General features: G+C 38.2%; 1 protein-coding gene across 2 annotated transcripts; it reads left to right on the top strand.

The window, feature by feature from the left end:
• The first annotated feature begins 7,958 nt into the window (after window positions 1-7,958).
• alx3 (ALX homeobox 3) lies at window positions 7,959-23,814 on the top strand. Of its 2 annotated transcripts, XM_086067019.1 has the most exons (7): window positions 7,959-8,183; window positions 8,730-8,992; window positions 14,204-14,384; window positions 15,832-16,124; window positions 20,442-20,719; window positions 22,550-22,675; window positions 22,838-23,814. In XM_086067019.1, exons 3-7 carry the CDS (start codon window positions 14,245-14,247, stop codon window positions 23,165-23,167), a joined length of 1,167 nt encoding a protein of 388 aa, XP_085923145.1. In that variant the 5' UTR covers window positions 7,959-8,183; window positions 8,730-8,992; window positions 14,204-14,244; the 3' UTR covers window positions 23,168-23,814. The 2 variants fall into 2 exon arrangements, with proteins under 2 accessions (XP_085923145.1, XP_085923144.1); XM_086067018.1 differs by lacking the exons at window positions 7,959-8,183; window positions 8,730-8,992; window positions 14,204-14,384 and having other exon boundaries at window positions 15,787-16,124.
• Window positions 23,815-25,667: the final 1,853 nt, after the last annotated feature.

Below are 25,667 nucleotides of genomic sequence, written 5' to 3'. Positions count from 1 at the left end.
AATGGGTCAGTGTACCAGGTCATTTTCAGATTATTATTTTTTTATTGTTTCAGATGATGCAAACAACCACTAAAATCAGCCACATGCCATGCACGGTGACGTAGACGCTAGGGCCAATCAAAATGTCAGGTTGTATCAAATGATCCTATGTTTGCGGGATCCAACCCAACAGTGCTAAACCGCACCAATATAGCTACAGTAGGAGCTTGACTTTGTGACCAACTCTTTTTCCCTTGTATTCTATAAACAACAACAAGCTTAAAAATACAAATGAAAAATGGTTAAAATACCAAAAGAAGTCATGTGTTGTTGTTTTTTTTAACGTTTTACAGCGCTGTACATAGAGTAGCTAGCTAGTTAGCTAGTTAGCTAGACAGATAAACAGACGGGCAGATACTGTAGATGGATACAATTACAGGTCTTGCATGAGCAAAACAAAATAACACAATTTAAAATGCTAAATTAGGCTCATGATAATTAATTGAAAAAAACACGTTAATTCGTATTAGACAGATAATTTTTGAATCAAGCATGGAATATCTTGCTTCTCAGGATCTGCTGCGTCATCGTCATTAACTCATTCACTGCCATTGACGGCTATAGATGTCAAAAATTAATTTGAACCATTTCTATTAGTTTTTAAAAAAAATCCACTTTTGTTAACAAGAGTATGAAAACCTATATATTTTTTAGAAATACAGATATAAAATGTGTGATTAATCGTGAGTTAACTATTGAAGTCATGGGATTAATTACAATTAAAAAATGTAATCGCCTGACGCGATTAACTTTCAGGGTGCATGACTTTACTAATTAACTCATAATTAATCACAAATTATTTATCCGTTCTAAATGTACAATAAACAAATACAGGTTTTCATACCTCAGTTCTCTCAGTTTGTCTTTTTTACATTATGTCATGATTGTCATCATCAGTGGAGTATTTTGACATACTAAGAAGTAAAAAGCACAGATGTCTATTTCCATAGCAATAAAAAAGATAGATGAAAAATCTACTTAAGTACAATAATGAAATATTTGTACTCCATTACTTCCTCCCTCTGCAAAGATAGATTGCCAGGTCACAAATTTAACAAGCTGATGAGCACCGGCCGGCCAAAAAAACAATGCACTTCCCGATGGCCGTATTTGTTCAGCCTCATCTTCTCATTAGAGAACGTGATCACAAAAAACGTTCATAGAATTTCAAACCCATTTTACCACATTAGCTTTAAAAAAGTAAATGGCTTACAGATTTATTTTTTTAAGCACCGTAAGTGAGCGCATACATGCACGTGCAATGAAAAACCCATAACTTCAACTAACAGCACAAATTAGCTACTCCCCAACATACCAAGATCTTCGTCACCCCTTGACCTGTATCACTTCAACAATACTTTGTCGACACCAAGCACTTACATGTACTACATTCCTACTAACCTGGGCTTTGGCGGCATCTTGTGGCATCTTTGGGCATTTCAGAAGAGCATAAGAACACAAATTGGTAAGTCCCAAAACACTTATTTCAAATTCATCTGAATATTGTCACCCTTCAAAAAAAGTGATATGAGGTCACTTTGCAACCAATAAAAATACCAATTACTTCTTTCCTATTATGCATGTCATTACGTTCTTCACTGAAGTAATAGAGAAATATTTTTAATTGTATATATACCAAAAGCTGCTCTATAGCTACTTACCATCACTATCGTTAGCAGCTGAGCCGTTAACTTCCATCGCTGCCATTAGTAATCTTGACCTTTCTCTACATTATCTTAAGTAGTTTACCACCCAGGTTTCTCCATCATGCCTTTCGGACCTCTTCTGGAATCTTCCATCATACCTGGCCAAGGCTATCTATTCCGCTAACACGTTGTCTTAGAACTGGGTCAGCAACCTTTCCTGTCAAAAGAGCCACAAAATCTTGAAACATTAAGATGAACAAAACAGTATGGATGTTGTTGTTGTTGTTTTGTTTTTTTGATTTTCTTCCTTTCTCCATAAAATGTCAAAAAAGGAAGAAAACTGCCTTTTTTGCTATCAATTTTCTGACATTTTTGGCAATTTTGTGAACATTTTATGGTAATTTGGGGGATTTCTTCTTTTGTTTTTTGACATTTTATGGCTACTTTTTGAATGTTTTTTTCTGCCTCTTTTATAATACATTTTCTGACTTTTTGGGGGGTAATTCCAAATCATCATTTTTGTCCTTCTTTTGTTTTTGGACCTTTTATGGTCACTTCTTGGACATTTTTAGGTATTTTAAAAACGTTTTCATCTACCGTTTGTTTGACAACTTACAAATTTGGACTCTGACATTGTTTGAATATTTAATTAATATTTTTTCAATCTAAATCATTAATTCATTCAAATAATATTTTATCTAAAAAAAAAATATATATATATATATATATATATATATAAGTAAAAAATAAAAAATTCTACTAATTTTTTTAGAGATCCACAGGGAGCCACAGGAGAGGGACTAAAGAGCCACATGGCTCCACAGCTGCAGGTTGTAGACACCTGTCTTAGAAAGAAGAGGGTGGTTTTGTGGCATCTTATGGCATCTTAGGGCTTTACAGAAAGAACACACACACAAAAATATGCAAATCTGTGCAATAGGTGAGTTTTTCCTCAAATAGCCAAGGATCAGCTTCCATAGAAAAAATGTGAATAGCTGAATTTTTTTATGGTGAACTACAAATCATTGACTGGGTTCACTGCATGTAAGATGCAAGTGAGTGCATTTGGAGTCTGGGGAGGCTGCTTGAAATAGATTAGACAATATGTCCTGTCGGCAGGAATCAGATTATTATCACCTCACTCATTAATTGTCAGCTGCTGTGATGCAACGGTGGTGCCGCTTTCTGTGCGTGTTGTTATCACACCTACACCATAGATCCCCTGGGAGTCACCATTTCTTGACATGTATGTTTCTGCTGTTGATTAGTGTGATTTTTTCTTCAATCCTGATTAATACTCTGGCGAAAGACATGCATTGTGTGGATAATCCACCAGGGAGCAGTAAAGCGTTCATCAGATAGCTTTACAGTGCTGAAAGATCTCAATAATAATAATAATAATAATATTTTTTTACTTGTAATGCACTTAATATTTCAGCAATCTCAAAGTGCTACAAAGTAAAAAGTTTTGTTTTGTTTTCCCCACTCACACAAACATGCACACAGATGAACATGGTCTCCCAGGCAGGGAAGCGATATATATATATATATATATATATATATATATATATATATATATATATAGCCATATTTTTCCTTGAGCGTCATAGCAGCTGAGTGGTTAGCAGTTTAGCCCCCACAAGGTTTGCCTCTCTGGCAACATAGTCTGTACAGTGAATGAAAGTTTTATTATGGACGACTGTTGGGGCTCTGCAATCAAAGTTAGGACAAATGCAGCTGATCTTGGAGTTACAACAAGATATCCAGCTATATACTCTAATGTTTACACATAAGAACTGGAGTGAGGATAGTGGTGTGTTGCATTGTTTTTCTTGATCCACCATATGTGATGGTCCTGAGTATTTGAAATATAAGATGGAGGAGAGGCAATGAAACATGGGAGGTTGTCTGGGGACGTAACAGTGTCTCCCAGGACACCTAATACTCTGCATGCTCCAGGGCCGGCGAGAAGAAAAAGAGCACAATTGGATTAGATATCCAAATAGGCCGGGTATTTGTTTTAATCAGTCTGGTGTCACAGGGAGAGCTTGAAAGCATCAAGTCCACAAGAAGGCCCGGAGAGGAGAACCCGCATGTGATGCTCAAAGGAGGCAGTCGGGGAAAGACAAGGAGGAAAAGAAAAGGAGAGAGGGTGAGGGCAGCTGGGGTGATTGTCTGGTCCCCAGGCTATGGCTGCATAATGGTGACTGTCTATAGGCGGGGGTGGAGCTAGTCTGCCTTCAAGAGTTCACTGTCAGGTCTTGAAATGATGGTCACTTCCACCCAACAAAGCAGCATTGACAATTAATTACCTTTCCACGTGCACAACACTGTTAAAATATGACTTTCTTGGATTTTAATATGAATATCTATTTCTGTTGGCGTCTGAAACATGAAATAATTGACAGAAATTTTTAAATTTTTCAAACTGGATTTTTTTGTTGGTGCTTCTGAAAAATAAAATAAAGAACAGAGGCCGTCTGGTGAATGAATTACTGCCCACTAGTGGATTATCTGCACAATGCATCTATTTCATAGTTTGGACTATGTACCCTAATCCGACTTTTCACAATAATGTCAACACCTAGACATTTCCATTAGACTTATTTACCCAGGCGTACTGGGCCTCAAATGTTTTTTCCCCCCTCATTTGTGTTAATTATTTGAAGATGCAAACATTTTCAGAGATTTACAGTAATTAAGTGTCACATAACATTCATCTGTTTCCTACCTTGTAAAATATTTATTGATAACTATAATAAATAAATAATTAACATGATCAGTGTCTTCACATAGATTATTATCATTACAGTTTGTTTGGTACATTTGTCGGATCAGAATTGATATTCTCAAATTACTTGCTCAATAGTCGCATAATTGTGCCACTTGTGCACATAAAAACATATTTTCATTTCTTTGAACAACCTGCAAATGCAATGGCAACACCCATGTAAGTGAATATGTACGATTCTCTGCTGTTTCCGACATTATCAATTACTTATGTCATATCGCTCAAAATGTAGAATGGGTCTCTGTTGAATTGTTTCACACCCCACAACATTTTGGCATTACTTCATGTAAGTCTTCACATACAAAATGGTTGAACAAGTTGTCATAATATGTCAAGCATCTAGACATTTCCATTAGACTTATTTCCCCAGGCGTATCTTGACTGATTTCTAACGAAGGGAAATGTGTGGAGTATTAGAGCAACCAATGACCAACCAGTTTTCTGAAATAGCTCATAGCAAGTGAAGATAATTGTTATAATGTGGATGGGAATTTGTGGCCCAAAGGAAGTAGAAAGACTGCACTGTAATTCCAAAAGTGTGGCATGTATAATTTTCTCTAAGGATATTGTCCCATGTTCACATTTCTACTTCTTTTTTTTGTTTTTCCTTTGTGCTCTGTAATGCTATAATTTCTTTTCTGTGCCGTAATGAGATAGTTTGATCATATATCTGTACACAATGACTCAAAGTTTTCGGGACAGTGCAAGTCTAGCGCAAAACACAGTATAACTGCGCACGGGTGGAGTTTTCTTTCTTTTATTTTGCTTGACTAGACCAGGAAGAACATGGCGTTTTGCACATTGTGCACTGTTGTGGGATGGAATGCAGTCGACTTCCTGACAGATGAAGCGGTTCCCCTCATTCCCATTAAATTCTGGATGATTGAAGCAGACAGAATATATAGTCCAATATAGTATTTTTCCTCAAAAAATAATTAAAATTAATGTCAATTTTCTATTCCTCTAATATCTCATTTCTAGTTCCTGATCGTAAAATGGCCACAAGAGGGCGGATCCACCACCTTCACGAGTACCAATACCTTAAATCAAGGCCCGTATCAGCGCCGATACTGATACCTGGTATCGGTACTCGCCCATCTCTCGATAAAACAAATGAAAAAGTCAACTTCCTATAATGTTCATCCATTTTCTGTAGAGTTTTTCATTATGTTTGTCAACAACAGGTGCCAGGAGACTTCCAGGATGACAGAAATTGATTGACTCCTGCTGCCATGTATACTGAAAGAAAACAGTGACAAAAACCTGTTGTGTTTGAAGTTGTGCCCCAAGATATATACCTCAAAAGGGTCTTCCACTTTACTAAAAATAAATAAATACATAATAATAATAATAATAATAATAACTATACAATCCAGTAGAACCTGTGAATGTGGAGGATAAACTGAATAGATGCTGTAAACAGCAAAGATTGTGAAAGGGACAGACTGGGAACAAACTGCCATTAAATCCATGTTCTCACATCCTTACCATAATAGCTAACCTACAAGCTAATATTAGCTGTTTAGCATATCTGTGCCATTAATGCATCCAACAGAAAAGTCACTGAATTAGTCAGTCTCTGCATGATCATGTTAACTAGTAGTACTAGTTAATTTCCACTTCACCAATTGTCGAATCAACAAACCTGTTGAAATGTAAATTATAACTGCAGCATTTTGTCTCGACAAAACCCAAGCAAACACAGAGAACATGCAAACTCCACCCAAGAAGGTTGGAGCCAAGAAGTAGAACTGGATACCTCAGAACTGCGAGTCTGTTTAAAAAGTTAGCGGTATAGCTTAGTACGAGACCGATGTGTCCAATGGAAGTTTTTCTCAAGGAACCAACAGAGTACATTCACATTTCCGCAGCTGCTTTTTATTGCTCAATGTTAAGAGTCCTTCCAAACAGTTTATTTTCTATCCCTCCACTTTAGCCCCAAGGTCGTTTGCTTTTTCCTCTTTATAAACAGCCGCAATTCTCATGTTCTTTCTCGGTGAAACTGCACTCCGTCTAATTCGTTATGCTGCTCTGTTATTCCCCGGCGGAGACATGCCACTCGCACTCAGATGTGTCAAAGAGTTAGGAGAACGGCTTCTCGCGTGGAAGTGGCTTGAAGCGACAGACGAATAAAACAAATAAGTCACAGTCATCCATCTATATGAACTGGAAAAGATCCACTGTGTGTCATTCACTCTCACTCTGGGTGAACGGGGACATTATGACCAATGTCTGGGTGGCTGTTGGAAGGCGAGGTGGGGTGCATGCCCGGGCCCTCGGGGCACCCACCAGTAGCAGGATGAGCTTGAGCATCCGCTGGAAGGATGACCCCAGATATCTACCTCCCATGGGTTTTGGCTTGTACAGCTGTATCATATCGGAGTGTTACAAAGTTCTGCACTGCTATCCATCCATCCATCCATCCATCCATCCATCCATCCATCCATCCATCCATCCATCCATCCATCGATCTATCTATCTATCTATCTATCTATCTATCTATCTATCTATCTATCTATCTATCTATCTATCTATCCATCCATCCATCCATCTATCTATCTATCTATCTATCTATCTATCTATCTATCTATCTATCTATCTATCTATCTATCTATCTATCTATCTATCTATCTATCTATCTATCTATCTATCTATCTATCTATCTATCTATCTAGCTCAGTGTCCCATTGCTGGTGATGGTTTTGAACAGGCCAGCAGTCTACTCATGTTTTTGACCTCTGGTCTACAGCACTTTTGGTCATTAAAACAAGTAATTACAATAAATAATTTGAAAACACTGTACTGTACTCCCTTTTTATTACTGCAAAATATACAACAAAAATGTAGCTCAATAATATGGCCTTGCTCTGAAATAAAAACATAAGTGAAAACAAATAACCAAGCTTAGTTTAAACACAACTAATTTACCAATATTATTTATTTCATGCTTCTAAATTTTGTCAGGTTTATGTGTTTCAAATGTATTACACTAAGTTTAAATACAAATTATTTGTATTATAATTTATGTAATAAATGTTACTGAGCATTTGGAAATGAAATGTAACAAACAGACTAATTTAATTTCCTAAAACATTAGTGGGCAAACGATTAAGGTGTGTTTTCAATAACAGGAAATACAATTTATTGCGAAATTGTTCAAGTAATGGTAGTTAATTTGAACCTAAAGGAAACTATTTATGTGCAAATCGTTCATGTAATTTAGTTAATCTTGGTCCACCCGACTACATGCCAGCTAATTTAGTTTTTCAAGGCAATATTCTACCATGACCAAAATTAGACCAGAATGATTGTGGGAATTGACTCTGTTTTATATAACCCAAATTAGTCTTTGATATAGAGACAAACTAAAATATTTGACGTGAAACCAAAGGCTTAAATTTGACGAAATAAACAGGCTATTTTTGGTCAACTATATTCCACCAGATAAGACCGCTTAGTTTTGTTTGTTTTGAACTCCGGCGCGTGCCCGCTGCTTGGTTTCCAAAGCGAACCATTGAGATGTTTTTGTAAATGTTCGTGTTTGCAGAGTCCCGGTGCGTTTCAGGAGCAAGGCTGCATTTAGGGCCGAAGAAGAGTAACTGTGGGCGGATCAACTTCATTCATCAAGACGGCGTACCGAGTTCTAATCTCGCTACTTCCCTGCTGTTGACGTATCTCTGTCGGTGACCATGTCGAGCAATGTCCCGGTAATCGATTTAAAACAGCCTCCCTATCAGCACACGTGTTGCCGTTTAACATCGCAATGGACCTCTGCTTATTTTCATTCATTTGTCTCTGTTCGGACACGTAACAGGTTCATTTAAAAGGAATAGAAGTAATATGGCCAAAACTGAATAATGAAAGTTTAGGACAGTGGAGAGTCCTGCAATATTTGTTGCATTCATTTTGTTTTAATTAGTTAATTAAAATCGATGTATTCAGTGTAAATACTTTTACATTTGAATTCATTTTTTAATTGTGTTAAACAATTACAATGTAATTTATTTTTTTAAATAATACTGCAGTATTTTAAAAGGCTGAAAAATGTTCCCACGTCAATCTCTAGTATTTCTACAAGCTGATTCAGTTTAAGATAATCATATTCCCCAAATGTTAAATTATGTTGTTAATCTGCATCTACACAACAACACAACAATGTGATTTTTGAAGGTCCGATGTACAAATGTTTAAAAAGAATGGCATTATGGCATTTTGGTACAATTCTGAGCAAGTCTAACTTTACATCAACACAGGTTCCTCGGACGCGCCTGCTCCGTGACACCCCACGCATTTGAGGTGACACAGAGGACAGTCGCCCATCCTGCTTCCCCCAGAAAACAGGCCTAAGCTTCCCAGAATGCACCCCTCCGACCAGCTAACCCTGGGGTCGTCAGCTGTCAATCAGCGCCTCGGCTGTTTGTGCGGCTTCTGGATACGGCGTAGAAGATGTGAGGAAGGCCTCTTGAGAGAATCCCCCGCATCTGCGTATGGGATCATCTCTGTGCATTCATGGCGGGTAATTCAATTAGACATCCTTCTCCTATTCTAATGCAAACCTCAGGTTGAATCGCCACCCTGTATACGTGAAAGGAAAGGCCCCAGGCCACGTTGGCTGGACAAAGACGGGTCAGCTTGTACCAAGTATAGAGATGTTGTTCATACTAGCTTACAGCTGCATTTTTCTGGCAGGTTGTGCTCATTGTTGCTCGGGGTGGGAATCGCAGAGGAATTTATTTGAGAAAATAGGCCTATAGATATTAGGATGTGTCATGTCGCTATTTCTTAGTGTACAGTATTATTTTCAGGGGTCAATTGTGACACTATTTTAGGGCTGAACAATTAATCAAATTCAAATTGACATTTCAGTGTAATAGAACGCAATTTTCAAATCACAAAGGCTGCAATTTGGGGGTAAACAACAACCTCTGCTTCATTTCAGTCGGTCAATAGGCTTTGTCATGCAGTTCATAAGAAGTGCAGTCCACATGTTGACATATCCTTGTTTTGTTGTAATATTGCTTATGACTTACTGACGTATATTTACACCACACTTCTTTAGTAAAATCTTTTAAAGTTATTGTAGTGCTTGAAAGACCGCAAGTCAAAGTGTTGAGTAAGTTAACAACTCTAATTGAAGTAGATAAATAAACCGTCTTTCATATTAATTTATAGTTTATTTGTCTTCATTTTTATTTTATCTCTATAAACCTTACCAACCTAACCAAGACCAAAAACCAAAACAATATGATATTGTTTATTGTAATACAGATTATTGTATTGCTTTTGTTTGCTAAAACAACATTACATGGAAAAAAGGACCTTGAAAAAAATAATCGTATATTAAATCGCAACCACAATATTAAGGGGTAAAATTCATAATCAGGTTGTTTTTCAAAATCATTTAGCCCTAAAATATTGTTTTTAAAAACACACTTGTGCCCTTATTTAATTCATTCGCAGGTAACTCAAAACATCTTTCCACCTATGTCCCTTTCAAATGAATGGACATGCTATTAGTCTGTTCTAACCCGCCAAAATACACACAAAAACGTTCTCATCTGTTAGTTTAATAAGAAAAATAGAACTCTCCAGTATTCTTCTTTATTAAAACATACAGGGATAACATGATTAACATGATTAAATACAGCATAAAGAACGAATGAGTTTGCGCATCATGATTTTATACATTAATTCAACTGGAATTGTGCGTCTGTTGTGCGTACCTTAGCCACAAGGAGGCAGCTAACCATGACTATACCGTTCTTCGTTGTTTTTCTTCATTTTAAAATGAAGAAGAAGATGACGATGAAGAAGAACGGTAGAACCGTTTTTCATCTTCATTTAAAAACCAAGAAGACAAAGAATGGTAGTCATGACAACTTGCTCTCACTTTCAAGGGTTGAAAAGGCTGAGGAATCCACCAGGAGTGTACCTTTTTGGCAACAATCCCAATCCCAGGGATGTGATTTTTCCGCTAATTCGCGGAATTCCGCTTTTTTTTATCTCCAAAAATAAAATGTTACAATTTTTTAAGTGGTAAAAAAATCAGATTTCGTCTCAACAGCGTTCCATTTTAGTGTTTCCGTAACTGAAATGAAACTGATCTTGCGATTGGCTGAAGTCTCTGTGTTGACCAATAAACGCGCTTGTTATAAAGGCATAGGAGTATGCCATTGTTCATTTCTCAGACGTTTTTGCCGGGTGTTTAAAGAAATGTCCGTGATCGAACGCAAAGATGCTCCGCGAGTTAAGGAAATTGACAAGATCGTAAAAAACAAGTTTCGATGGGACTGGTTAGAGAAGGATATATCTACAAATGTTGGAAAGAAGACTGTGACGAATTTGTTCAGTGACTTTATTCGGAAGATCGATCGTGCCGGGAAAGCGCTTTGCATTTGGTGCCATGATACCGTTGACTATGGTGGGAGAGGTTTCAAAGCTCTTGAAAGTCACGCAAAGAGCAAAAAACACGTGAAAGAACTCCAGTCAAGAACAAATTATTCCATCGCTGGAAGTTTCGGTGCTCAAACGAAAACTCCAAAACTTTACGGCCCCCATCCCTTATTGACATCACAATCGGAAGCGGTAATAGAGAGACGTGATCCACCCCAACAACCTGTACCAGTTGCTGACAGAGTCGTGAATTTTGAGGTCGGTGGTAAACGTTTCAAATTAATCGAAATCAAATTTTCGAAAATATTATAACGTAATAAAAATGGTCATAAATATTTAACATGGTTAATCATTGACACAAACTCAAATGAATGCTGCATGTTTGCACTTTTCAGGTTTCAATATGTTGACTGTCTTGATGTATGCAGTTACAGAGATGATCTTAGTCAATGCATGATTGTGTTTTTACCAGAGCTTGCTGCATGAGGTATTTTATGTTTTTGTTATGCATTATGTATTAAATTAAGAATGATTGATTAAATGATTTATTGCATGGTAAATATATATGATGATATTCTCAGTGATAGTTTTTAAAAGCAAAGGCAGTCCAATGTTTTTGAATGTGACTGATTTTGAGTTGACTAAAACTGCAATTTTATATGGGATAGTTCAATATACATTGACAATTTATGCTGTTGTTTTGTCTATTTCTTTGTCATCTGAGTGCATTGAAAGTACTCAAAAACACGGAAAACCCATGAGCTCTGGACCTAGCTGAGTGCCCGCGGCCCCCAGACCCCCGGCTAAATTTTCAGATAATTTCACTTTGTGTCAAATCACATCCCTGCAATCCCAATGACGTGGGATTGAGGTCAAATGTTTTTAAGATACAACTGTAAAAAGAAAAACTAAATAGCTTCCAGTGCCGCCACATTGTCGTCCTTTTCTGCTGCTGTGGTGAAGAGTGTGCACGGTGCTACACTTACTTTACTTTAACTGCCTGCACTGGATCCTTATTTTGTGGCACTGTGAGTAACCGTACAGCACATTTGAATAACGTTCCGAGTTTCCGAATGGTCTGAGCGAAGCTGCACGTTTGGAGTGTATTTACGAACGCACCCTCGACGGGGATTTGGGGGTGCGTAAAGCTCTAATGTTCATGGTCTCGGTTTTTGTAAGACAATCAGCCCCCGCGCCCACCCAACCTCCAGAAAAATGATGGGTTTTTTTTGACTGATCCAACTTACAAAAAAGAAAAATAGCAAGAAAGCCCACAAAATAGCAAGATAAACCTGCAAAATTTAAAGTTATGGTCTCAAATGAAAATCAGTTATGGTCATGGATACAAATCCACTATCGATTGAAGCCACGATAACCGAACCGTGATGTAGCGAGGTAACAATTTATTGCAATATTAATATATATAATATTAATTAATATTAAAAAAAAAAAATTCTATATTTGCCACTTTAGTTATACAATGATCATGAGTGCATCACACCATGGTTTTTGTTTTGTTGTGATGGAAGTGGAACACAACACCTATTGTTATTACCGTTTCATGTTTTTTTTTGTCCCCGAAAATATTGATTTTTTTGGCTCCAGCACACCCACGACCCTAGTGAGGTTAAGTGGTTGGGAAATTGATGGGTGGATGTATTGATGTCGTATAGTAAAATGTAACAATATGACATCTTAACTCATTCACTACCATTGAAGGGTATAAACATCAAATATTAGATTTATTTAATTATTTCTATTAGTTTCACATTTTTTCCCACTTTTGTTAACAAGAGTATAAAAACCTCGATTTTTTTTAATTGTACATTTTAAACAGATATAACATTTGTGATTAATTGTGAGTTAACTATTGAAGTCATGCAATTAATTACAATAAAAAATTTGAATCGTCTGACCTCCCTAATTTTTAATCATCTTTCCTTCTTCTTTTTTAAATTAGGGGCATCAGGCGATTAACATTTTTAATTGTAATTAATCATATGATTTCACTAGTTAACTCATAAATTAATCACAAATGGTATATGTGTTCTAAATGTACAATTAAAAAAATCTAGGTTTTCATACTCTTGTTAACAAAAGTAGGGAAAAAAATGTGAAACTAATAGAAATAGTTCAAATGAATTTTTGACGTCTATAGCCGTCAATGGCAGTGAATGAGTTAATATTGATATTTCATCTTACTTGTAATTGTTACATTAAGAGTAAACAAATGTTTGTTTTTGAAGAGAGGATGTCCCCCAAATGGCCTTGTAGAGGATGTAGTCAAAAAGGGTCCACATGTGAGATGCTGGAGGGTCACCTTTAGCCATGCTGCTTTGTGCCCAGAGCGAGGGGGGTGTCCACACTGGGACGCTCAACAGGCTGAACTGATTTCCTGTCCAGGGTCACGGCAAGGACGGTTAACGTAGAGAAGGTTGGCCAGTTCGGGCTGGCAGATGCATCCAGTTTAGTGATTTATTCACGTTTGAGATTTATTTCTAGCTCTTTTTTTGTCTGTGCCAAGTCCGTTTCTGTTGATGTGCACTGCTTACACTAGCTACAGGAGAGCTAGTTTATGAAAAGCAAAGCCAATGTTGCCAAATTACGACTTTTTAGCCCAAAAACATTTTGGGGTATTTTTAAGACATTAACAACTTCAATTACCACCACAAAACAACAAAATGAGCAAAATCTTTTCAACTTCGTTTTATGTATGACAAGAAAGGAGCCTGCTGGAAGACAACATTGTCAAAGACATGGTGCCCATTTATTCTGTGTGTTACAAAAGAAATCATTAATCACGATTATGAATATAAATATTACATGATAACATAATACAAATATTTTCTGAGATTGCCTTGCCTCATCTGTACAAGTGGAGGGAGCCCTGGAAGTGTGGTGTAAGACATATGGACCAGCCGAGCCAGGCAATTTGTTGAACATTTAACATAACGTATTAAAGATCATGTTTACATAACATGTTTTGACTGAAGGACATTTTTCCAGGAGGAAGCACTTGTTTTCACATGATCGCAACTCTTTCAAATTAAGACTGTGGGAAAAACTTACTATAACATTTTATTTAAGAAAATCCCAGAAATAAAACTTGTTTTGAATAATGTTATTGACGAAATGCGAAAAATTATAAATGGGATTATTTTATGGGGGGGGGGGGACAAAAATGTAGATTTGATTTTGAGGCAATTTCTTCCTGCCCTATGCTACCACTGCGCATAAATATTTCTGTAATATCAAAGTCCTACCTAATTTAAGGTTCTTATTTGAATCCGGCATTCACTAACTCCAAATCGCTTTGTTGCCCTTTTGCCTGCAGATCTTTGACATGGACGCCGATGGACTCCTAAATTGAATCAAATGGGGCTTATGAGACTTCTCAGACCAAATGGACCTAATGTTTACACACTTGTCCATCAGCTGAGTGGCGGCGTGCCGCCTCACGTATCCGGCGAGATGTCGAGACGTCTCCGAGAGCAACCGTGCCGAGGCCCAGCTCGGTAAGTGCGCCGTGTTTGGACAAACTTTGTCTAGATTGCAGATAATATGTCAAGAAATCAATTGACTTTCTGCCTGCTGAGCATCTTTCAGCTCGAGATGCAAGGTAAAGGGAATAAAACTGCTTTTGTTATTATTTTGACGAGAGTCAGCTATTAAAACATGCCTCCTAACTTAATTGAAATCTTCAATGTAAGCAAAACGTTTACGGACCAAGAAATTTGTCAAATGTTTCCTTTGGTTGTTTTGCATTTTAACTTTTTTTTAATGTTCTTTCTGTAGGAGATCAAAACACATGTGCATTGTACTGTTTGGCTATTATTGATGCTAATAAGCAATCATTTGAACTGGTTGGAGTGTTAAATCAGTGTCATGTCTCCTTAACTAAAAGTCCAAAGGTTTTGTTTTTAAGTGCATTTCCAAAATACTGTTTATTGTGTGTGTGTGTGTTTTTAGTAACGTTTTCTCTCAACTGTAAGGGGAAAGATGTGCTTGTTCTTGTGACATTAGTGAATTCATGACACGGGCTTAAAACATGATGCAGGGGGAATTAATTATTATAATAATATTAGTAATCTTGTAAACTTAAGGTTCTTGGACAAACAAGTCCAAGCAGACACTTGCACAAAGAACTAAGATTTTGCGATGATTTAGCAAATTGGAAATAAACGGGACAACATGAAGCATTACAACAAATTGCACACACTTTAAGCATCTTAAGTTGGTCCATTGAAAGGCTACATGAATCTAAAACAAAAGAATATCTATTACAATTACAATGTTGAACACTTGAAGATGAGAATTGTGGAAGGAGTTAGATGTTGAAAATATATCTCTTAGGAATTTTGTTGTTGAAAGGTGGGACTTTTATAAACAGTTAAACGTCTGCAGTGATTTGAAAATGTCTTCATGCAACGTGTGGAAAATAATATATGGGGCAATATGGGGATGGGGAATGGGAACAATAGTTCCAAAGAAGTCCTGAAAGATGGAGAACTTGTTTGGTGAACGTCTCATACACTTGACTTATGCTTTGGGGGGAAATATGCAGTTATAGAAAATTGGTGGTTGCTTTTCCTCCATTCACAATAATATAACGCATTAATAATGTGTTTTAAAAGAGGTCCGTGCAATGTTGCCCTGTCTCATTTTGGAGGCCATAACGTCATCTGAAGTGGGAATTAAATGTTAACTTTTGGAGGGACGTGTGCACGTGTGATTGAATATTTGGTGGATTATATCATACACACACACACACACACACATACATCCAGTTTCACGGCTTTTAGTGTGTGATCAGGTTAAATCCCACCCACTCACTCACTCACTCACTCACTCAAAGTTTTGGAAGAAAAAAAAAGGGACGAACTCGCTGTGGCGTCCTCAGCCTCCTCGCGAGCGAGCAGTCGTTGGATGCAAGATGGAGACGGAGCCGTGTTTGTCTTTCAGGCGGACGCCACCAACTTCTGTGGCACCTACTGCGAGCAGCTCCCCGTCGCCGGGCTCCTTCCTGCAGTGCGACGAGTTGCGCAAAGCCGGTGCCGTGCACCGCCTCGGTCCTGCGGTGCGCGGCGGCGGGGACGCGTACGACGCCACCGCCGCACTGCACCGCAACTTCGGGGACTTCTCGTCGAATCCTCCCGACTCGCCGTCGGAGAAACACAGCAGCAAATTCTTGGATAGTTTAAACCAGGAGCACAAGGCCGCCGTTAGAAACGGCAAGGCCCCCTTCTACGACGAAAGTAAGTTGGCATTCTTTTCTTAAATTATTATTTTATTGTCATCTTTGAAATCACGCTTAAAAAAATCATTATTTAACCAGGTAAAAGATTGAGATAAGATATTTCTCTTTAAAAAAAAAAATCACCTGCAGCCAAGTAAAGGGAATTTTGAATAAATTGTGTAAAGTTAATAAGTTAAAAAAAATAAAAATAAAGCAGGCTACAGGATCGGACATTTACTTATTGTGTATTACTAGCACAACGTGAGCATGCAGAACATGGCAACCTGTGTGTATGAAAGTCAAAAGTAAAAAATAAAGGTAAAAAGAAAAAGCTGCAAAATGATGACACTTTCCCTTCTCTGCAGGCACAACATGTGGCTCAATAAGACACAATGTATAAAAGTCATATCAATTCATCTAAATTAGTAATGCCACAAAATGAGACGTTTTATTTCAATGTCTGCATTGAGCACAGATTAAGGGCGAATAAGGCAACTTGCATGAAAAACAAACCATTTCAATAAGGCCACAAAATGGAATTTCACTATGTCTCATTAAACAAAAACTGAGGATGACCAGGACAACTTGTACAAAAGTCAAATTAATTCATCTAAATTGATAACTCGCACTTACATCTCAACTGAATAAAAAAAATATAGGCTACATGTATTTTACTTATTTATTTATTTATTTATTTGAAAGCCACACAATGCGCATTTCCGTTCTGTCTACATTATATATGGAAGATGAACAGGCCAACTTTTATAAAATAATTTTATTTGAACAAATTCGACTTTTAGTATTATTGAGTAAACTGAGGGGCCACATAACATGTCAGAAATGATGACTTGACATATTGAGGTTTTTGTCCCGTTTTATCATAATGTAAAAAAAAAATGCACATTTTAAAAACGTGCATAAGTATCAATTGAAAACCAATGCAAACATAGATAAAATGCTTCAGCGAATTAAATAAAAGAAAGAAAATGTTTTTTTCTCTTTACAATCCGGGGCATTTGCAAATGAACTTGCCTTTGTTTACTTGCTTGAATCTTGTAATATGACTTTTTAAAATTTTACTCCCCATTATTTTTGACCCCATGACATTAAGACCTTATTCTCGTAATATACACTTATTAAATTTTTTTTTTTAAAAATCCATATTTGATGCTGGCGTATTGATACTGTACGATACAAGCTATTTTCTCCCACCCCTTACTACAAAAAAAAAAGTCATCTTGTTTATGGAAATGCAGCTATATAATTTCATAGCATTTAGTCAGATGTGTGTGTGCCCTGAGGAATGTTATCCTGTGTTGTTGTTTGCACTGGTAAGTTCACAATAATATACAACGGCGACATTCAATTCATTGACAATGAAAGCCCATAAAAACCCCACACAACCCACCCCACGTCTAGTTAAAATAATTGTCTTATCGCAGTGTTTTAATAACTGTATTTGTCCATTTATATGTTGCAACAACAGTTATTTAATCACATTAGAAACATTTGACCCTAGGTATGTGCTCGTAACCAGAAAACATTGTGTCCAAGTGTGTCTTGCCTTACCTGCACCTGAGGAAAGTAGCGTGAGAGAATGTGAGGGGATGCGGCATTACTCTCAGCTGACAAAGATATGGACCTCATTTTTAGGCGTTACATTGTTGATTGAATGTTTTACAATTTACATGCTCATTTATTTATTTAGGATTGTGTTTATACTGTACATGCAGACAAAAGCACTTATTTTCACAATGTCTGTAAAAGACAAAAAATAATTGTCATTTTTTTTATAAGCAAAGGGAGGAAATTTATTAAAATCAGGAATCAGATTTTTGTATTTGAGATTTTATTTCAAGGTCATATTGCCCAGACGGGCACTTTCTGGCTATACAAGCACAAACTACACGCTGTTTTGACAAGAGTTCATTCGTCTTCCTGTTTTGTCTGCTCTTTAGTCACAATAAAAAATAATGATTTTTTTTTTTTAATTAATTAGATTGGTTGTAGTTGGCTGCTGTCAGTTAGCCACTTCTTGAAGAAAACTGAAAATCGAATTTTACCAGATTATTTTTTTCTGTGCTCAAGTTTAATGTGTCAACTAAAAATGACCTTTTTTTGCAATCTATACATTAATTGTCAGAAAACTTTGTCTTCCAAGTAAAAGTAATAACTGAGAAGTTTTAGTAAAGATTTGTCAATTATTGTTCTAGCTCAGGGGTGAGCACACTCGGTCCTCGAGGGCCGGAGTCCTGCAGGTATTGGAGGTTTCCCTCTTCCATCACAAGCTGATTCCAATCAACAGGATTGTTATCTGGCTTATGCAGAGCTTGCTGATGAGCTAATCATATATCAACTGTGTTGTAGAAGGGAAACATCCAAAACCTGCAGGACTACTCCATTCCTCGAGGTCCGAGTTTGCCCACCCCTGTTCTAGCTGTTGCCCAGCTAAACATTTGAGGGAAAACACATGACCTTGACGAAAGGAGAATATTTTTGTCGTGAAGTGCAACGTGAGGTTGGAAATGAAGACTGCGACCAAATTGAATTAAGAGACAAGCTTGAGTTGAAGACAGCCTGCAGATAAATGTAGACAGATTTTGTTCTGCGGCTCAGGGAAATGAATTTGGACAACAGTTTCATGTAGTGGGTCAGGAAATAATACAACAAAAAATTGACCCCCCAAAAATGTGTTTTTGTCCCATCCCATCACCCCCAACTCCCTCAAACATCCCCAGCAACTTTCATCAACTTCCACACACATAATGGATTTTTTTCCCCCCTTTTTGACGGAGACGACCTATGTAGTCGTATTAATTGGAGAACTTAACAGTAATTAAACATTTTAAATGTTCAGAATTTTACCATCATAAAATAAAAGAAACCATCAAACGTCACGGCTGCACCCTCTCCAGCTCTCACACCCTTTTCTCATGTTGAGTTGTACAGGCGAGGCAAGGTGACCTTGCCAATCCAACATGTGTAAGAATGCCGACTTTTTCAATGTACAGTACAGTATAAATGGGCGTCATGCCTTTGAACGTGTAGAGCACCATTTGGCTGCATTAGGCTTTTCTTTCACCGTATGGTAAAGCAATCATGGAAATGGTTCTTCCCATGTTGTTTGTTTCTTAATCGCAAGTCACGTTTTCTGAATGATCAATGCTAGAGATGTTGGAAAAGTAATCATTTTCAAAGTCCAATTTAGCTCCTCTTTGTTTGCAGTCATGCTGTTAGTGTGAGCAATGCACAGCAGAGACAGCTTAGAACCATGAAAGACATACAAAAAAAAATTGTCAAGACCAACAGCAACAAAAAAACTCTAATACCAAATGAATTAATCAATTTAATCAACTTATGTTTTCATCTGAATTTCTTTTTACGAAAAATTTAGGTGAATCACATATTTTTATACAAATATGTCAGATATATAGATATAATGCATCATTTTTTTCAAAATGTTGAATGTTATCTGTATTGTGCTACTAAATTAAATTCCTTAATGATTCCGATCCCTGCTACAGACATCATCCAATTCAGCAGCATTTTTGAGTTTGTTGGGAGTCTGTGCTCCATTATCCCCCAAAAAATGACACAGCAATAGTTTCGATACCTGATGTTGATACTGTGTGGTGACAAATTCATTTTGTTCACACACCACATTGTAGCTATGGTTTCCCTCAGATGCTTTGCAATGTTGGTATAAATTTGAGCAAGAAACGTGAGGTAGACGCAGATGATTGGTTGACGAACCAATTGTATTTATGTGGGTGTAGGTCTGTGATCACGCGATGAAAGCTAATGTCGATCAGTGGTCTCAAACTCGCGACCCGGGGGCCATTTGCGTGATGATATTTTGCGGCCCCCTACTTGATATTAAGTTCCGTGTTTTTTCCCCGTATCATTGCCTTGGGCGTTTTGTGATTTCATAATCACTGATGGCAGTCAAGTGGAAGGAAACGATATCCTGTCGATATTCGCGGTCATATCTTTTTCAAAACCTATTGTGAAGAGAGGTTGGTGACAAGAACAGCCTATTTCAAGAAAAACAGGAGATAGAATGTTTTTTGTTGAGCACGGGGGCACCCCAATATACAGTGTCTTGAATACACAGAGAAAGGTGCAGTGCTCATGAAATTGGACATCATGTCATTCTCAAGGGAGATGAGAGAGAGGATCGGCTCACCAATGCAAATTGTTAAAATCGTTTTTTTTTTTTATAATTTATAATTATAAAATAAAAAGCACACACACAAACCATACAAATTTGTGCCTCCGTATTTCAAAAATAATGACTTGTTTTTGGGTTGTTGTTGTTGTTTTTTTCACACCTCAGTCCGTGATAAAGGCACTCTCAAAAGTCTGGGCTACTCCGGCATGGGCGCCGACTGCTTCAGCAAACTGAAGGAGGCAAGTAGCGGCTTGCCCGGCAGCGACTCCATCGCCGACTCCATCGACCTGTCGGGAAAGAACAAGAAGCGGCGCAATCGAACCACCTTCAGCACATTCCAGCTGGAGGAGCTGGAGAAGGTCTTCCAGAAGACGCACTACCCGGACGTGTACGCTCGCGAGCAGCTGGCGTTGAGGACTGAACTCACAGAGGCCCGAGTGCAGGTGTGGGGGACCTATTTTTCATGCATGTATTTGAGTTTCTATCAACAAAATAGCCTGGGACTTTTTTCTGAAATTTGATTTATTTCTCCTTATATCAAACAGAAGTATTTTTGTCTATACAGGAATAGTAAATAAGTGTTTCCTCTTTAAAATGCTGTTGTTGTTTTTTTAAACATGTAAACACTCATTAAATGAACTTTTATATTTTTAACAATTTAACATTTGAAATGATCTCTTTTAACAGCATGCCTCAGCGGGTCAATAGGCTTGTTGTGCAAGCGGAACACCGCACCCTCTCCAGCTCTTTCACTCTCTTTCAGTCGGGTCAAAAGTTTCCAACATGGATAAAGGAGTCCTTTTGCAACATAACGCCAATTTGACTGCACAAACACTTTGCTCGTCTTTGGCAACGTTCAGTACAGTTGAATCCATGATTGCCTTCCACTGAGCTCCTTTCTTGTTATACAGAAAACAATGTGGAAATGATTTTTGCTCATTTTGTCTGTTCTTTGCAGGAATTAAAGCCACTCGTCACATAAAAAATAAAAAAAAGTAACTACGGTCAGAAAAGTTTGTATTTCATCAGCGCTTCTTGTTAGTGTAAGCAGTGAAAGTCAGCAGAACGCACTTCTGAAAAATAAACTATTAAAAAAAGAAAATTGTCCTGATAAATGCAATAATTGAATAATTGCTTTCAAATCGATTCATTGCCTACCCTTAGCACACAGGAAATAGGCAAACCACATGCCATGGCTACATTTACATTCACAAAGGAATCAGGTTGCACACATTGTTTGGTCTGTCCCCATTTTCTCACAGAACCATTTTATACACTTGATGTTGGATTTTGGTCACTACATGCTAACTAGGGAAGTTGCGAAATGGGCAACTTTACAAATCTTTACATCTTGCACATGTTCTCATGTTGCTTTGCTTTGGTTGCTTTCGTGTCACGTGGTGCTGTGTCCTATCCAGCTAACTCTTGGCAAAAGGCGGACTACACACTCAACGGGTCGCCGGTCAGTCAGTTGCAGGGCACATATAAAAACAGACAACCAGTCAGACTCACATTCACGCCGTCACGGAGTGAGAACCGAATCCGCGCTGCCTGCACCCAAGTCAGTCAAATGAAGCACTATACCATCGGTGGCTGATTAGAAAGTATTGATCGATTAAAAGACAAAGTACAATGAGGACTTGACTTACGAATAGTTTCATGACCACTCTCAGAACTCAAAATTCACATATTGCAAATCATATTTCACCATTAATGGAATTTATGGAAATGCCATTAAATCCTTACAACCTCACAAAAAACACCAACAAAATAAATTGACATAAGCACTCAGTATGGTACTTTGTAAAAACATATAGTAATAACATGATTACATGAAATGCAAAGAATGAATCCGTTTTCCCACTTGAGGAGCCCTGCTATACTTGATTGATACATAATAAAAATAAAATTTTCAATCTGATCAGAAAAATTAATTGAAAAAAAATCTGTAAATGGTTTGAGTAATACATTTTGTCTAATTGTGTGCTTGATGAGTGCAAAATGGGAAGTATAATATTGACGGTGATGATAAAACACAATGCACACAATATATACAATAATCAAAGCATCTATTTATGTAAGCATAAGATTTTAATTGCTCATATACTTGAGAGGAATTAAAGCGATTGAAATACCGAAATGGAAATGTTCTAATAATATAGTTGCGGATTTGTCAGACTACAAATTGAGAGGTATATAGATATTGTTATTTTATATAACAGTGTATATGATGTACTGTATGTTAATATGCATAATATTGATTGTACATATAGGTTTGGTTTCAGAACCGTAGAGCAAAGTGGAGGAAGCGGGAACGCTACGGGAAAATCCAGGAGGTCCGCAATCACTTCACCACTACCTACGATATTTCCCTCCTTCCCCGCCACGACACCTACCAGGTACGACTCGAATCATCTAATTCATGCCCTGGCAGCCCCATTTCAGGCCATTACGGACAAAAGATGATGGTTGTAAAATAATTCAGGAAGGACGGGGTGGGCCGTGATTGCCAATAATGTCCGGTAACATCTTTAAATTGTGTGTGTGTGTGTGTCTCCCAGATGCAGGGCAATCTGTGGGCGGGGGCTTCAGGAGTCGCATCGACTGCCGGCTGTGTCCTCGGACCCGAATCCTTGCCCTCCTCCTGCATGGGTGCTTACTCTCATCCTCACAGCAACCTGCAGGGCTTCATGGGCATCCCCTCGTCCCCCAGCCACACTCACCACCACCACCACCACCACCCGCCGCACCATCCGGCCATCAACGGCCTGTACTCCCTCCACAGCTTCCCCGGCGTGGAGGCTCCGGAGAACGACTACAAGCCGACGGGCCTCATGGCGCTGCGAATGAAAGGCAAAGAGCCGGGCAGCATTCTCTCGTGGCCGACATGACGGCCATGCAGTCTGGCAACTTCTCCCCCGCCACCCCCCACATCCTCCTCGCGGCGTCCACTGACAGAGACAAAACATTACATTCCTGCCGTGTATAAAAAGATCTGCCACTATTCGACACGGTCGAGACTAAGACCTTGAGCAAATCATGGAACTCCAACAGTAATTGGCCAAAACACTTTTGTATCATTTCACACTCACCTCATAATAAAACAGATGATTTTAATTTTGAAAAAAATGCAACATGTGCCACTAGAGGACATTTGCATACCACTGACAGTACCACATGTCTAGAGGGTTTTACACAAAAATATGCTAGTGGCCATTTTCAGTGAAGAGACGTTAGTAAGGTTCCAAAGGGGGAAAATGTGAATGGTGCACTGCAAATACGCTCGGTCCACTGTATTCTGTGCACACAGGCCCACGCACACGCACTCCTCTGAACATTTCACTTAGCCACCTTGGAAACATCTCAATTGAAAAGTCGTAAAGCCAAAGCGCAGCATGAACTGGACTTGGACCAAAAAAAGAAAGGCTAATGCAGTCTTCTAATTATTTGAAGTTATCACATTGAGGCTAAAGGACATGGTCGCAAGATCTTTAATTATTGTTGTATTCGTTGTTTGATGTCTGTGGTGCATTATAGCATGACCCAAAATAAAGGCCTAATCAGTCTACATCAGCTGTCTTGTTTTGAATAGAACATAAGTAACAGAATTTGTTACAGGTAAGCAATACTTTGAGGCCCAAGTTTGACAATTTGGAGTTTTTAGCCTCCTGTTTATGCTGCGACTCAAACTTGACTCATACAGTCATCAAGTCGAAACATTTTCCAATCATCAAAAGCAGTTTTAACAGTATGGAATTGATTTGACCAAACAGCGGTTGGAAAAACAACATTAACTTACACAAAGGGCAAAAGTAGTGAACATGAAATCTGATTGGTTTATAAATGAATACATACTTTTTTTTAATAGTGCGTATGTGCCATGGGCCACCACTGGATTCCGAAGCCCCTGGGCAGATTGCAACATTACATTGACATGGCAACACAGAGAATCTGAAATCTGATTGGACAAAAAGCATCTAATGTCCACACTACCTGGAAGTTGAGTAGCCAACACATGAAATAACTGTTGGAAATAAAACAGAATTTCATGCAAGTTGTAAATGTAGGTCAGTCTAATCATGTTTACTTCCAGCTGAGAAGGCCTTCCTGTCCCTAAATGCACACCACTTCTGCATAACCTGCATTAGAAATAAAACTTGCGGTCAAGTATTTCCTTATCAGACGGCTGTTATTGAATGATGAAAAATTGATCGCGGCCCTGATGCCAGGGTGCGTTAGTGCTTTCCCCAGTTACACCAACACTAACATGTGTTTCCAATAGAACGGCTCTTCCAATTGCAGCCGTTGGGCCCCGGCTGGGGGGCGGGACAGCAGCTATGTTAGCCCCCACAGTCCCTCAGCCCCTTCTGATTAAATCCCAGATTGAGTGCAGGAGATAAGAAGACTTGTCAGTAGGGATAAGGGATTGAGGAGATGGCCATCTGAGGAAAAGCTGAAGAAACAGTGAATGGTGGCCAGAGTCATATTTATTTGTACATGGGATTCTCGGAAATGCCAGCATGATGCGTGTCTTTAAATAACAATAAATGATAAGCTTAATTTCCACTACTGCTGAGTAACTCTTTAGCCTTATAGTGGCGTGTTGTGTTTTTAATTTGTATCTTTGCCTGACTGAAAGAAAGATGTCTGGCTATAAATTGAAATTTCTGTTTTTGAGGGTGTGACAACGAAATGGGTTGTTGAGGAAACGCTGTAATATGCAACATTTGAATAAAGACTTTTAAAAAAAGATTGGGAATAAAAAGCAAGAAGAGCAAAAACACAATGTGGGGCATAGCATACTGTCAATTAGCTTGTGACGTATACAATTAATTTAACAATGATAATTATAATAATTTATAATTATTTTCTAAAACTTCCCATTAAGTCCTCCTAAGTGATTTGGGACCTGCGGTGCATATTATAATTGGTTGTGTTTTAATATTGTTGGTTTATTTAAACATGCTTTTCAATTGACTTTGCTGTTTGTTTAACCTGACTTTTTGCTCAGAGTGTCAATGATGAAGGGGTAGTGGTTAACATGTCCAACTCGTAGTTTTGAGGTTTGGGGTTCGAGTGTGGGCTCCTGTGAGGCGTTTGTGTGTTCTCGCTGTGCCGGGAAGGGTTTTCCTCCGACATTCCAGACCTCCATCTTGTGAATGTCAGTAGACGTGATGCATGTCCTGACATTGATTGATGACCAGTCTATTCTTATTAAGTGAGCGTGCCCTGACATTGACTGACGCCGTTCCATTCTTTGACTATACTGCATGTGCAGTACAGTGGCCCCTGACCGCAGGTGACTAGTCTTGTGACTATCTGTTGGGACACTGCCATCGTGTGGTAAACCATAAGCATTGCCCTTCCATGCAGTCAGAGTCATAGAAATAA

Source organism: Leptonotus elevatus, chromosome 2 (assembly GCF_054856555.1).
Source record: "Leptonotus elevatus isolate MCC_2025b chromosome 2, RoL_Lele_1.0, whole genome shotgun sequence".
NCBI lineage: Eukaryota > Metazoa > Chordata > Actinopteri > Syngnathiformes > Syngnathidae > Leptonotus > Leptonotus elevatus.
The sequence above is the reverse complement of the archived record's forward strand: the minus strand, read 5'-3'. Positions and strand labels throughout refer to the sequence as shown.

What these genes read in the sequence shown, in the direction of transcription:
- alx3 (XM_086067019.1), top strand. Translation starts at nt 14,245, where the DNA reads ATGGGGCTTATGAGACTTCTCAGACCAAATGGACCTAATGTTTACACA. An exon ending in GGCCCCCTTCTACGACGAAA is followed by an intron (nt 16,125 to 20,441) that starts GTAAGTTGGCAT and finishes TTCACACCTCAG; the next exon opens with TCCGTGATAAAGGCACTCTC. An exon ending in TCACAGAGGCCCGAGTGCAG is followed by an intron (nt 20,720 to 22,549) that starts GTGTGGGGGACC and finishes TTGTACATATAG; the next exon opens with GTTTGGTTTCAGAACCGTAG.